The following is a 15,461-nucleotide window of genomic DNA, read 5'->3' as shown; positions in this document are numbered from 1 at the left end:
AACTTTTAAAAGAAAATATCTAGTCAATACTATTCTTATTATACGCCAAGGTATTCGCAGTTATAGCCATGTCTTCAATATAGACTTCTCCACTTTAAGTTTCCATCTCTCTGGATTTTATCATCTTAAACCATTTGACTTTTTTTTGGTCATTCTTTTCCCAATTTATTAGGTGTGTTAGACTCTTGATTTTCCTTAATGTTTTGAGTTATTTCCACAATGGTGTGGTAGTTTGGCATAGACCTTTCAAGATACAGGTGATCAAGATTCCCCAATTGCTTCAAAATAGCTTTTGGTATTATCTCTCTAATTCCATGTGTTGTCTTTAGTTTTGTCTTTGTTTTTGTGCTTGGTTTTTAACCACAAGCTTTGTTTTGCACATGTGGTTTGCTTAGAGCCATGCAGAATGTGAAATTCTTACTTCTCTCAACTTCAGCACCAATTTTTCCTGGTCACATCAGTTTCATGTTCTACAGCACCTTCTTATTACTCCATTTACTACTTTGAAAAGTGACTTTTGACTTTTCTATTGAGTTGATACAAATAGCAAAATCCAAAGTTAATTTTATAGAAAGATTAGTTGTTACAGATTGTGGATATTTTTCTTATTGTTCTCATGCTTGTTTTGCTTGAATTGTTTATAATTACAAACACACAAAAGTATAATAAAATAACACTATTAAGATTGTAAAGTCAAACACTCAGAAGATAGGAAATGCCAGCATTGAAGCTGCCTGTGCAACCTGCAGTTAGCCCCATTGTAGAAATATATTACAATAGTTTATGATTGCATAATCCCCTACAGTATCCCTGCTTCATTGACAGGATGGGACAATGCTACCTATGCAATATTTTGCTTTCTCCTCATTGCCCTCCTGAGTGGTGTAGCCTTATGCTTTATTCAAATCCTGCTCTGATGTCAGAATTATTGATTTCTTCATGGACTTTTCTATGGTGTTCTTCACTGTGATATCAGAGTACATCACAAACATTAATTTATTAATTTTCACAACATCCTTATGAGGTTAATGGCTATTCTGTCCATCTGTAAAATAGGGCAGAGGCACAGAAATAAATATCAAAAGTATCCACTAATTCTGGGTTCCTAATTTTATATATCTTGGGTCTGATTTTTCAGAATACTTACTATTACTTAGCCTTGACTACGTTCAAAGCACAGCTCCCATTTACTTAGGTTGCAGCTGTGAGTGCTTAGCTCAGGGCTATTCAACTTTGGAAGCCCTGGGGGCCACAATGATACTCACAGCACATACCGAAGGCCACAACTTAAGTGCGGTTGCATATATATGCAACTAGCTTATTTAACACTGACGGACATGAATACAAAGATTAAGGCAAGACTACACAACCCGCAGCCCCATTTAAATCCGTTCTGCTGATATTAATAAAATTCAATATTTACCATATTTCCACCCATATGACAGCACTTCTAATGAGCAATGACAGTCCAGGAATTTAACTACTAAAAAGCATATCAACAGAAGACCATTATATTCACTAGCCGTTGTGGAACGTGTTCCCAACGAAGGGTGTTCAAAGGATCCACCTGTGGGCTTCATGTTGAGCCCTGGGTAAACCCAAACCGCACCTTGGGCCGCAAACATACAGGCCGCATGTTGAGTAGCCTTGGCTTAGCTCTTTGGTGGAGGCAGGGATAGAATCCAGTCCTTCAGGTCTGCATTCAACTTCTTTACATGTGAGACCATCCTTTTTCTTCCTACAGTTCCCTGCCTCATTCACTACATGTCTTCCAACTTCTGGAGTGCATATGAGGCTGGGTTCTTACAGACAACAGAGCTCTTGATTACACAGATTTATTTATCCACACAATGCCATCCATCCTGTCTACTGAGTGAGACAGGGTTCCTGTATGGGAGGATAGTATGTGATCGTGTAATTTAAAAATGTATTGTATTTTATATGCACAAGGGATGTGTGTGAATTAGGGTTGTCAATTGACATGCATTAACACCTGCAGTTAAGGCAATCCAGGAGTAACACGATAAATTTTTTAATCATTAATTGTAGGCGTTAATGCTGCGCTGCCCTTTTGAAGTGCCGCTGCAGCACTTCAAAGGGGCAGTGCAATGCAGAGCCTGGATTCTGCTGGGGACTCCCCAGTTGACCCCACATTCCTCTCCCCCTTCAAAATGCGCAGAGGCAGCATTTCAAAGGAGCAACCACCTCACAGCTGAGCCGAGGATCAGCTGTGCGGCGGCTGCCCCTTAGAAATGCCGCCTTCGCGTGTTTCAACGGGGCAGCCCTGGAGCCTGGGGTCAGCTGGGAACTCCCCAGCTGATCCCGGGCTCAGTGCTGCATTTCCCCAGAACCCAGGATCAGCTGGGGAGTCCCCAGCTGACCCTGGGATCCGGGGAAGTGCTGCATGAAACCTGGGTTCAGCTGTGGACTCCTCAGCTGACCCCAGGTTCTGGGGAAATGCCGCGCAGAGCTCAGGATCAGCTGGGGACTCCCCAGCTGACCCCAGACTCCAGGGCTGCCCCTTTGAAACGCGCGTGGAGGTGGCATTTTAAAGTGGCGGCAGCAGCACAGCCCAGTTCATTTCCTCAGAACCTGGGGTCAGGTGGGGAGTCCCCAGCTGACCTCAGATTCTTCTGCCATGCTGAGCCCAGGATCAGCTGGGCAGTCCCCCGCTGATCCCGGGCTCCACAGCAGCTGCCTCCTTGAAACGCCAAAAGCAGTGTTTTAAAGGGGCAGCCATGGAGCCTGGGGTTAGCTGATCCCGGGCTCCTAATGTGCTGCCCCTTTGAGGCGCCGGGGCGGTTTCTCCAAAGGGCAGCACAATACGGAGTCCAGGATCAGCTGGGCATTCCAGCTGATCCTGGGCTCCATGTTGCGCTGCCCCTTTGATGCACCACTGAGGCGCTTCAAAGGGGCAGTGCTGCATGGAGCCTGGAGGCTGCTGGGGACTCTAGCTGATCCTGGGTTCCATGTAGCACTGCCCTGTTGAAACGCCGCAGCAGCATTTCAAAGGGGGAGGTCACACTATTAATTGCAATTACATTTTTTAATTGCTTGACAGGCCTAGTATGAATTAAAGTTTCATAAACACTTTAATTCTGGCATTTTTAAACACTTTGAGTGCTTGATTTAGTAACCATTGTTCTTTTAACATCGGGTGGAGGGGTTGTCTGTAATTTCCTAGCTTTTATAAAAGCTAACTGAAGAAATAGAAATGGCATCATATTGACATCCAAATGAATCATCAGCAGGGTTGGAACTTGTAGATCTACCACGCTGATGTTTGCCATTTCAGTTAACAAAGTAACTGATAGCTGTAGTAGGCTATCCTCCTCTGTGGGCCAGCTCTAGACGGTATGAGACACTTTGCCAAATATTTGGTGAGTGCAGATGAATAGCATGACTCAAGAATCTTGCATTTCATTCCAGGAGGCATGCTCTCTACTGGTTACTCATCCGTTGGCCTGTTTCTTCTAAGCTTAACCCCTTTTGAACCATCCCCTCCAGCTTGTTCCAGTCCGGTCTTTCCCCCACTCTTGGCTCTTTAGCTTCTTAAGCTTTTCATCACAGTTCTGGTTATCTAGCCCAGCTAGTCTCCCACTGGATACTCTGCCTCTGAGTCCCAGTCTCTCCACTGTTCCTACTGTTATTGCCTCGTCCATCCCAGTTCCCACCCAGCTTTCAAGCTCTTTATCCAATTCCAGTCCCCCTTCCTCCTACCAACATGTATATCCCTTAGCTGCTTGTCCATGAACTCCTAGTATCTCATCAGATCTGCTCTCCATCTCCTATTCTCTTGCACTGTACTGGTTCCCAGACCTAAATTGCTTTCCAACCAGTCCCAGTCTCTCCAGCTGCTCTTCCAGACTCAGTACCCCATTTTCCTTGGTGGCTCCAATTCCCAATCTGCTTCCTTAAAAAGTCCCAACATTGACCCCAGCCCACTTTGTCTGCCTCTTGTCCTGTCTGCATTCAAGTCAGGCACCTTCTTCTTCAATGCTGTGAGTAGGCATGGGGGTGTCCTTGAGACACAGGAGAGAGTCTTCCTGCTCTCCATGCTGGTGCACAGAATGCAGCAGCCAGAGCTACAATTTCAAGAGAAGTCTTGCTGAATGCTTGGATCCTTGGTCTGGAATATACTAAGTAACTCTGTGGGAGAGAGCACATTCAGTCACACACAGCTTAAGCATAGTCATTGCAGATGGATTCTTTGAAGGTTTTAGCTCTGAAGCTCTAACAAGTCTCTACTTTGTGCAAATTAAAATTTTTCAAAGGCTTGTATCTTGTCCAAATTAGGGTGGATTTTCATAGGAACAGCAAAAGGCACAGCTATGACATAATGGCCACCCCCTATTCAAGTTCCTGCTTCAAAGCGTAGGGATCACTAGAGCTTCTCATTGAAACAGTTGTAAAAAAAATTTAACATTATAAAAAGTGCTTGTTAACTTGCATTTTTCAAAATATTTCAAAATAATGTTGCTGTGTAGACGTACCCTAAGAAAATCTACTGTTAAACTGGAGTTAGGTGGTAAATTTAAGAGACAGGGAGACTACTGTGGTGGGTTTTTTAAACTGTGTGTCCATAAGTCAGGGAACTCTTAAGTGAAAGTTAGATTTCCGAATACTCATATGAGAAGGTGGAAACAAAACTCTGCCCTTACTCCTGTAAGCTGTGGCTATAAGTTTAACTTTATCTCAGTGTTCTTTCTACCTGGCTTGTGATTAGCTGTAAACTTTTCACTAATCAAATGTAGTTGTTAGAGTTATGTAGTCATGAACACTTATATTTGTATGTTCCTTCAGTGTAAAAGAGGAGGTGTTTTGGAGAAATTATTTCTACCGGGTCTCCCTAATTAAACAGTCGGCACAGCTCACTGCTTTGGCTGCTCAACAACAAGTTGTAGGAAAGGAGGAGAACACGAGCAGGAAAGAGGATATTCAGCTGACAGGTACAGAAAGTATATATATATTTTTAATAAGCAGCTTACTATGAAAAATAGAACTACTGTCATACTTCTTAGTATCTGTATGCATCAGATGACCTATACGTTTCTTACGTGTACAATTTACATGTACTGTATAGAGGAGGCTTCTTGTAAAAGAGTTTCAGAAACAGGTCCCTCTTAAAAAATGCAAAACTCTCTAAGTTTATCTAATCTACTGACTCTCTCTCTACTTATATATAGAAATGAGGACAATACTTACAGTGAATGTTTACATCAAATGAGTGCAGTTGTAGAATTTGATCCAAGTATAGATACATCATTAACATGTGCTCAGTTTGAAAAGTTAGCTTGAAGTATTAAACTTCATACTGGAAGGGCATAATAAGTGGGGTTCTTCAGGGTCTGTTTTGGGACCAAGTTCTGTTCAATATCTTCATCAACGATTTAGATGATGGCATAGAGAGAATGCATATTATGTTTGCAGAGGATACGTAGCTGGGAGGGCTTGCAAGTGTTTTAGAGGATAGGGTCATAATTCAAAATGATCTGGACAAACTAGAAAAATGGTCTGAGGTAAACAGGAAGAAGTTTAACAGGGACAAATGCAAAGGAAGTAACAATCTATTTCACACACACAGAATGGGAAGTGACTGTCTAAGAAGGAGTAATGCAGAAAGAGGTCATAGTGGACACAAGCTAAATATAAGTCAACAGTGTGATACAGTTGCAAAAAAAAAAAAAAGCAAGCATGATTCTGGGATCCATTAACAGGAGTGTTGTGAGCAAGACACAAGAAGTAATTCTTCTGCTGTACTCTGCACTGATTAGGCCTCAGTGGAGTATTGTGTCCAGTTCTGGGCATTACATTTCAAGAAAGATATGGAGAAATTGTGGAAGGTCCAGAGAGGAGCAACAAAATGATTAAAGGTCTAGAAAACATGACGTCTGAGGGAAGACTGAAAGAATTGGGCTTGTTTAGTTTAGAAGAGAGAAGACTGAGAGGGGACATGATAGCGCTTTTCAAGTATATAAAAGGATGCTCCAAGGAGGAGGGAGAAAAATTGTTCTCCTTGGCCTCTGATGATAGGACAAAAAGTAATGGGCTTAAATTGCAGCAAGGGAGTTTTAGGTTGGACATTAGGAAAAATTTTCCAACTGTCAGGGTGGTTAAACACTGGTATAAATTGTCTAGGGAGGTTGTGGAATCTCCGTCACTGGAGATATTTAAGAGCTGGTTGGATAGATATCTATCAGGGATGATCTAGACCACAGGTAGGCAATAATTTTTAAAAGGGGGGCCACTTCACAAATTTCTGCAGAGGCCCTGTGCCACCTCTGAAGGTGCATGGCCTCAGATGGAAGGGGCGGAACCTGAAGACTTCAAGTGCTCCCCCACCCACAGACCCTGATTAGCCTTAGGGTGGGGGAGTGCATGATGTCTTGCCCCACTTCCCCCCCCCACCTGGCAGCTAAAGAGAATCACCAACTGTTTTAAAATAGTTGGCTGTTCCCCCTGATGCAGGGCACCCCTGATGGAGGGAGGAGACTTTGTGTGCTCCCACCACCCCCAGTCCAATCAGTCTCTTGCAGCCTGCTCCCGCCATGCCAGGGGCATGCAGTGGCTAGAGAGAGCTGCTGACTGTTCCTTCTGATGCCACTCGCCCCTAGCAGGGGAGAAGACTTCATGCATACTCCCATCCCCAGGTCTTGATTGGCCTGGAGTTGAGGGAGTGGCAGAGTGGCTGCGGGCCGGATCCACCAGCTTGGAGGGCCGGATCTGGTCCACTGAGGCCCCTTTGTCACCCCGATCTAGACAATGCTTGCTCCTGCCATGAGGGCAGGGGACTGGACTTGATAATCTCTCAAGATCCCTTCCAGTTCTAGTGTTCCATGTTCCATATTCCATTCAGTTCTGTTAACTTTGTGGTTTATCAACATATTTTCCTATTTTTAATGGTTTTCCGATTCTGCTGACATTTGCTTTTTTTCAGGAAATACTTTATTTTTGTTTTCAAATTGTTTGATTAAGAAAGGGGTGAACTCAGAGTGTCAAAATATGCAGATGATAGTAGGGATGTAAGAGTGACTCGACTAATCACTTCCCCCCACTCCCACTGATCACTTGAAATCCCCACTGCCTTCATCAGAGGGAGGCAGCAAGGGGAGAGCAGGAGACAATGCTAGGGGACGCTGACTTAAAAGCCGGTTTCCCCCCAGCACCATTTCCATGAGTAGGGGCAGGGGTGCAGCAGAGAACTGGCAGCGCTTCCACCTTTTAAATGTAGCAAGAGCACAGCTATGGGAGCAGGAGGCAAGCGGGACGCTCAAGCAGTCCCCGCTGGTCTGTGCTTCCTGCTTTTGAAATGTACAAGAGCCCCAGAGGGGGCTCTTGTACATTTCAAAAGTAAAGTGCATGCAGGGAGAAGGGGCCAGCAGGGGAACTCCATGTACATTTCAAAAGCAGGAAGCTTGGGGGCAGTGGGGGACTGCTTCAGTCCCTCGTTGGCCCCGTGCTCCCCACAGTGCATCCACCTTTGAAATGTAGCAGGAGCTGGCAAGCAGAGCTGCCCTTATTGACTATTTGATTAATTGATTAATCTAAATGTATCATCCTTATATGATGCTAAACTGCTCAGGATGGTTAAGACCAAAGCAGACTGTGAAGAGCTTTAGAAAGATCTCACAAAATTAAGTGATTAGGCAACAAAATGGCAAATACATTTACCAACATTAAATTTCAAAGTAATGCACATTGGAAAAAATAATCCCAACTATACATACAATATGATGGGGACTAATTGAGCTATAACTATTCTCAAGAGAGAGATCTTTGAGTCATTGTGGATAGTTCTCTGAAAACATCCACTCAGTGCGCAGTGGCAGTCAAAAAAGCAAACAGAATGTTAGGAATCATTAAAAAAGGGGTAGAGAATAAGACAGAGAACATCTTATTGCCTCCATATACAAACATGGTATGCCCATATCTTGAATACTGCATACAGATGTGGTTGCTTCATCGCAAAAAAGATATATTGGCACTGGAGAAAGTTCAGAAAAGGGCAACAAAAATGATTAGGGGTTTGGAATGGGTTCCATATGAAGAGGGATTAAAAAGATTCGGACTTTTCAACTTGGACAAGAGGAGACAAAAGGGGGATATGATTGAAGTTTATAAAATTATGACTGATGTGGAAAAAGTGAATAAGGAAAAGTGGATATTTTCAGAGAACTATCCACAATGACTCAAAGATCTCTCTCTTGAGAATAGGGGTCACCAAATGAAATTAATAGGCAGCAAGTTTAAAACAAACAAAAGGAAGTTTTTTCTTCACTCAGTGCACAGTCAACCTGTGAAACTCCTTGCCAGAAGAGGTTGTGAAGACCAGGACTTTAACAGGGTTCAAGAAAGAACTAGATACATTCATGGCTATTAGCCAGGATGGATAGGGATGGTGTCCCTCGCCTCTGACAGAGGCAGGGAATCAGTGATGGGAGAGGAACTGCTTGAAGATTCCCTGTTCTGTTCATTCCCTTTGGGTCATCTAGCGTTGGCAACTGTCGGAAGACCGGATATTGGGCTAGATGGACCTTTGGTCTGACCCAGTGTCTTATGTGCTAATGTATGGAATATCCCCTTAAATTATTCTGTGAAACTACTGTATTCTTTCATCTTCCTCACATCTCCTTTCTATAATGATGCCTGTTGGAAACTACAACTGATAACAGCTGGGAAGATAGTCTCATAAAAACTTCTAATATGTTGATGATATTTTTTTCAGGTCACAGTTTTATTTTTAAAAAGTTTCAAAACATCTAGCTACAGACCTTGCTGGCTTCCATAAATGTTCATTGTTACTGCTGTCTCTCTTGTCCTGTGTTTCCTTTTCCTTCTCATTATTCTTTACATTCATTTGTTACATTTGGTATTACATTATATTTAGGGTGCCCCCCAAATTCAAGATCCTCTCAGAAAAGGAGACTTTGGATCTTACCTTCTGACTGACCTTGTGATGAAAAGCACCAACCCTGAAGCTTCATCCAGATATTTATCGATTTAGTTGACTTATTTATTGATATGGATTTGTTTAGTTTGACTTGACCAGTGTTTCCTTAGTCTGGAATTCTAAGGATACAATTGCTAACAATTTTATCTTCAATTTTTCTTTAAAATAGAATCAGTGTAGACAAAAACATTACATTATCTGGTTAGTTCTTACTTTGCAAACATTTCACCCGTAACTGACCTTAAAGATTCAAATACTGTATAATGTATCCCCTTAAATACAAAATATCTTTGCATAGTTAATACTTGCATAATTTAAATTAGTTCTGAGGATATTTAAGTATAATAAAATACTAGAGGACTGCACTCCCTGCTTGATGTGCTCGCCAACACCAACCCCCCTCGGGATAGGTGTCTGGCCAGGGGAGAAGGGGCAGGAGTGGGCTGGGGGGTGTGGGGTCTCGGTGGAAGGGATGAGTGAGGGGGTTGGGGGTGAAGGGTCTTGGCTGGCCGAGTATGAGTGAAGGGGATAAGGATGTGGGGTTTTGGCAGGGTAGCGTGTGAGGGAGCGGAGGGTGTGGTATCTCAGCAGGGTGGTGAGTGAGTGGGGTGGGAATGTGGGGTCTCAGCTGGGGGGGTTAGGAGTGAGAGGGCTGGTGGTGCGGGGTCTCAATGGAGAGGGTGACTAAGAGGGTTGGGGGTGCAAGATCTTAGCAGAGCGGTGTGTGAGGGGGCTGGGCTTTGGCGTCTCAGCAGGGTGGAGTATGAGGGGACAAAGGGTGCGGGGTCTTGGCAGGGCAGTGAGTGAGGCAGCTGGGGGTGCAGGATCTCGGCAGGGCGGAATGTGATGGGACTAGAGGTGTGGGGTCTTAGCTTGTGGGGGGTATAAGTAAGCAAACTGGGAATGCAGGGTTTCAGCTGGTGGGGTGGGAGTCACATGCTTGCTTTTGTGCGGCTCTCAGCACCATAGTTGATGCACCGCCTACTGCTGTTTATTAAAATCTAGCTAATTTGTTATGCATTAATCACTTGAGCTAACTACGATTAATTGAGAACCTCAGTTTTCATGCTATTCTATAAGTTGTGAGTTTGCTGTCATCTGCAGTGCTAGCTGTGTTCACTTTTGGTCACCGTACCTCCAAAAATATGTAGCAGACATGGAAAGATTTGCAAGCCAGGCAGTGAAAATTATTAGCCACCCAGAAAGGTTATGTGAAAAGAGAGACTGAACAGATTAGGACTACGTCATGCTGCCAGCAGACAGCCCCCTGGGCATTCCAACTACACACACCAATGAATAAGCAGGCACACATTGGGTTGCCTGTTTCCCATACCTTGACCACATCCTGCTGCAGACACGTTTTAACCCCCCTCCTCCCCCCCCCGGGGCACCCAAGGCAGGAACGGATTCACTGCTGCCCCAGGGCTTGGGTGAGCAGGGTCAGGGTGCAGGAAGCACCATACACAGCAGGGGCATGCATGCCTGTGCTGGGGTTGTAGCAACCCCACCCAGACCTTCACCTTTTCTGGGCAGTCAGGCTCCATCTACCCTCTGCCTCATATGTGGCTCTGCCCTCCCTCATTTCTGAGGTTGACAAGGCTCTGCCCCTCCCCATTCCCAAAGCTTACTGAGCGGGGTCATGCTGCCTTGGCTCCCTATCTGGTGTTTCCGGAGATAGCCAAGGTGTTTCCAGAGTGCCTGAGTAGTTTGGTAGAGCAGCCTTTACAGGATGGACTCTGCTGCTTCTGGGCCCATACAGCCCACTCTGGCACCCTTGCCCTGCCCAGGCCAAGCCCACAGTGCCATCGGGTGATTGCACCAGGCGAGGACCCTCTCACCTGTGTGTGGCTACGGTGGTGGCTCCCTCAGGGGACACAAGGGGGTTGGGCTCAGATGGCGGAAGGGACCCAGCCCCAGCAGCAGCAGCTCCTCCCTGCTGGCACAGCCTCCTGAGGCATGAAGCCAGAGGTGGAGCAGCTTATGCCCAGAGTGGACGGTGCCGAGGCTGGCCACAGCAAGTGGTTTAGGACAGAGGCAGGCGGCGGCAGCATGAGGATGCAGATGACTTCATTCTGTCATGCTGCAGGGAAAAAAAAATTTTTATAGATAAAGACGGACAGCAATTTTCTCTTTTTTTCTCTCTTCCTAGAAACAGTACGGCCTAAAACACCACCTGTTGCAATCAAATCTCAGCTAAAACCTCAAGAGGTAACAGTGGTTATATACTACATCTGAAGTTCAGTGTCTGAAGGTTTTTTTATGTTTAGAGATAGTAGGTTTGCTTCATAAAATATTTGTACATTTATATTTCTGAAGATTGAGGATGTAGGCCAGTGTTGCTTAAACTGTTTTCCGCGGCACACCAGTGTGCCACAAGGCAACCTTTCAACCTTTTTTTTTTTTTTTTTTTTTTTTGCTCAACAAAAAATCCTTGGTGTTCCTCATTTAAAAAAAAAATTGTTTGGTATTCTTCAGTCTTCAAAAGTTTAAGAAACACTGGTATAGCCAGTCTAAATTGCATTATCATTATGACACTGTTTTGTGATTATTTTGCTTGTCACTGCTGAAATCATAAACTTGGATATTTAAAGAAATTATTCTTAATCTTGAATTGTAATATTGGTGCCAGAGAACTCTTTCACACAGAGTTGGACCCATAAATTTGCTAAGCAGTAATAGCATTTAATATACCACTAGTAACATTTATTTTAAATATAGGTTGGTAGTTTTGTAGATATTGTCATATATCTTCATACTGTAGACTAGCTTACTGTACAGATGAATAACCAAAACATTCAATTTTTAACATCAAATTCGGCAGTGCAGCTATAGCTTTTTCTTTATTGTGGTATGGAACGTCAAAGAAATGAGACCAATAAATTCCATTCTGTTAACTAAACCAGGGGAGAGATTTCAAGTGATCAGTCCTACTGTAACTCTCATCCTCTGATGGCTAGTCTTTAATTTTTTTAACTGCCCCTACAATTAATATAAATATTCTTCTTACTACTAAATTACCTTAAGTTTGTTCACTGTTTTTGGATATTACTAAACTGAATTGCTACTCTTAACAGAAAAATAAAGAAATATCACATGTAAAATAGTCACTTCAAAATGTATACTGTATTCTTTTCTGTTTGGAAAGATATGGTAATTGACCAAATAGATTTTTTTCCCCCACTGGTATTGGACAATATTTAGCTACAAAAGAGAAGTTCACAGAGAGTAATTATTATCAAGTGTAATTTCCTTTCTGAATTACCAAAATCTTTTTTTTTTTTTTTTTTTTTTTTTTTTTTTCAAGGATGAAGAAGAGATTTCCACTAGTCCAGGTGTATCAGAATTTGTTAGTGATGCTTTTGATGCATGTAACCTGAACCAGGAAGACCTAAGGAAGGAAATGGAACAATTAGTGCTTGACAAAAAGGAAAAGGAGACTTCCAAAGTAGAAGGTAAAACAAAATGAAAATTAATAAAGTAAATATCTGTTTATATATTTGACTACATTCCTTGTGGGTATTTAAAAATATGTAGACGTTTACTGAACTTCAAAAGGTGATTATAAGGATTTGCTAGACTTGGAGTAACAGAATAATTTGATTTGTGAAATTCTACTCTGAGTAACTTTTGACAGGAAAGTCAAAAAATCATAGTGGGACCATAATACACAGTTGATAAGTACATAGTTTTTCATGGTTATTCATTTCTGGAAGGCCCAGTTACAAAAATATTCTGAAGAAACAAACAACTTTGAGAAGTTCTGTTACGAAAAAATGACTGAAAATGACAGGGGATTCTCATTTTTTTTAAATTCCCATTTCACATACTTAATTGTAAGTAAAAGTTTATGGTGTACTGCAGTTCTGGAAAACCCGAGTGTGGAATCTGAAAGTCAAGCTGCATTTTCCTTATTGTGAATCACTTTCAAAAGTAAAGATTTTACGATCCAGATTATGGCTTCAGTAATACCTGTTCACTAAATAGCATTATGGAAATTTAACTAATCAGAACTTGCTAAATAATTTGATAATGAATAATAGGAAGAAATAGAGTTTGTTTGTCTTAGCATAGCTCTGTTAAGTTAATGGAAGTAAAAAGCAGAAAAGTTCAGTCTTAATAAATAAGACTTTGAATATACCACAATAAAATAATCAACCATTTTTATAGAATTTCTTTTCAGAGTAGAACTGTAGTCCAAGTGTTCATATGCTGTGAATATAAATCTGAAATCACTGTCATTTGCAAGATTATGCTACCCCAAATCTGACTTATCTTCAATAATAGTTTGTAGCTTTAACCTTAAAATTCCACTCCTATACATTTTCCTGAATTGACTGAAATTCTTGCTCAGAAGTTTTAATGGAGCTATCAGTATGTAGTGTATTTAGTAGAAATGCTAACCCACAATACCGGATGAGACTGTGGAATTACCTGCTGTGATATCTGGACTCCAGCACCGGCCAGTACCTGATATTTCAAATGCCACCCTCTACTCCAGCCTCCTTGACTTTACTGACCTCATTAATTTGAAGAGAGGGTAGCAGCACAGGAATGACTTCTGTCTGCACTCTTGCCCTGAAGTATAAGCATTAATTATTTTTATCTCTTATAATATTATACATACTTAGCTGTATATCTTAATGGAAGAAAATTGTCCATCCCATCTTCAATTACCCCTAGTATTGGATTTTGATCTTCGAAGCCAATGAATTCCATAAGCTGATAATACTTGATAATTGGTCAACCTTAATTATAAGGTGTGTAGCATTTTCCAGATAGCACAGGAAAGAAAAAGTTGGAAGGAGCTGATAATAGAGAAGAAGATTTGAATGCACAGTTTATGGATTGTTTAAAAAAGCAGCTTGTCTTTGGTTACAGGTAGACATTTTGGGGTTACACTGAGATGCAGAAAACATCAAATATATTTGTGTATTGTTGTTATATCAATAGTTTATCATCATCAACTCTGGGGGCACCCCTTTTTGTATATTAGTTTTTCATCCACGGTTGTTCCAGAGATTAAACTTCTGAGCTTCCAAACTCTGGAATGCAAGAGAGATACTCAATGAAAATTATCTAGTTATACATAAGCAACATTCTGTACTGCCAAATGTTATATATCATTTGTCTTCCTTGCAGAAGAAGTTGCTGATTGGGAAAAGGAATTACAGCAAGAACTTCAAGAGTATGAAGTGGTGACAGAATCAGAAAAACGGGATGATAACTGGGACAAAGAAATAGAGGAAATGCTGCAAGAAGAAAATTAACCATTTTCCACTACGCCCTATAAACATTTTCTGAAAACTGACATGAGTTTCTGCTTTCATACTCACTTCAAAAATATCTTCAAGAGACACAAACTTAAAATAATTTCATATAGGGATACAGCTAGTATTGCTCTTCTTTGTATGAGCAATTTATGAACATGATCACTCTTCTTAAAATATGACTGCAGACGATACATAATAATCAAAAGTGATAACATTGTCATATGAAATTACTGGTATTTTAATATGTTTTAGTTTCAGTTTTTCGTTAGAGAGCCGAGAAATGTTAAGATATTTGTAAATCTAGTTTACAGTCTTCTGTGCTAAGGTAAAAGTGGAAGTAATTATTTCATCATGTTTGCTTTTTAATTTCTGTATATTTATCGGTGTACCATTTATTAAGTTACTTGTAACTATTTGCTTTCCTTTTATACTTTACTTCTTAAGACCATATGGCACCAAAGAATTCATGGGAAATATTATGAGAATAACTTCTTGATACTAGTTTGTTTTTTAAAAATATATATTTACTAATCCAGACTCCAAAAGAAGCATTGATTTGTACTAATAGAGTATACATGACTTAATATTAAATGGTTAAATATGAAGATAGTTCTTACTTTCCTTTGATCCATGTGGTTTCATGTAAGGTATCTCCTTTCCCCACATGCAGAAATGGTTTAATGGTGCATTTAAGTCTTTTGTCTTCAATAGATAACTAAATTTCATGTCACTGACAGAATTGCAAAGAATTTAAGAGGAAGAAGTTGATTCTGTTCTCTGGATGAGAGCAAATTAAATAATGTATACTTATTCACTTTATTTTAAGTGCTGAACTTAGAGGACATGTGTTGTCTTGGTTTAAGCATCTTTATTAAATATTGTAGATATTTATTAACATTTACTGTTTTATGGCTTGAGTATTGGAATATGATTGACCATGGTTCTATAGCTCAAACCTTTTACAGGTTTCAAAAATATACTTTTCTTTCAGGGGGTCCTAATCATTAAATGCAATCAAAAAGAAAATAGATTATTTTTAAAAACGGAGGTTCCAGATTTGTTCCCATTGCTAGGCACTTGTGTGTCAATTATGGTTTTTATCTTAAACCCAATATTCTGTTTACATAAATAAGAATTTAATATTTAGATTGATTCCTGCCTTGAAAGTAACTGTTGTATAAGGTGTTTTGTCTTTTGAAATTTACTATAATGTTGCCTTTTCTGAAACATTCATGCCATGA

General features: G+C 41.1%; 1 protein-coding gene across 1 annotated transcript in view; it reads left to right on the top strand.

Annotated features, from left to right (window-relative positions):
* SYAP1 (synapse associated protein 1) overlaps nt 1–15,117 on the top strand; it is a 31,601-nt gene extending 16,484 nt beyond the window's left edge. Inside the window, exons 6-9 of the mRNA XM_075914210.1 lie at nt 4,804–4,949; nt 11,100–11,158; nt 12,255–12,402; nt 14,090–15,117. Coding sequence (XP_075770325.1) covers nt 4,804–4,949; nt 11,100–11,158; nt 12,255–12,402; nt 14,090–14,217 — 481 coding nt within the window. The 3' untranslated portion in view covers nt 14,218–15,117. The remainder of the gene's footprint in view (nt 1–4,803; nt 4,950–11,099; nt 11,159–12,254; nt 12,403–14,089) is intronic.
* The last annotated feature ends 344 nt before the right edge of the window (nt 15,118–15,461 follow it).

This window comes from Pelodiscus sinensis, chromosome 1 (assembly GCF_049634645.1).
Source record: "Pelodiscus sinensis isolate JC-2024 chromosome 1, ASM4963464v1, whole genome shotgun sequence".
NCBI lineage: Eukaryota > Metazoa > Chordata > Testudines > Trionychidae > Pelodiscus > Pelodiscus sinensis.
The sequence above is the reverse complement of the archived record's forward strand: the minus strand, read 5'-3'. Positions and strand labels throughout refer to the sequence as shown.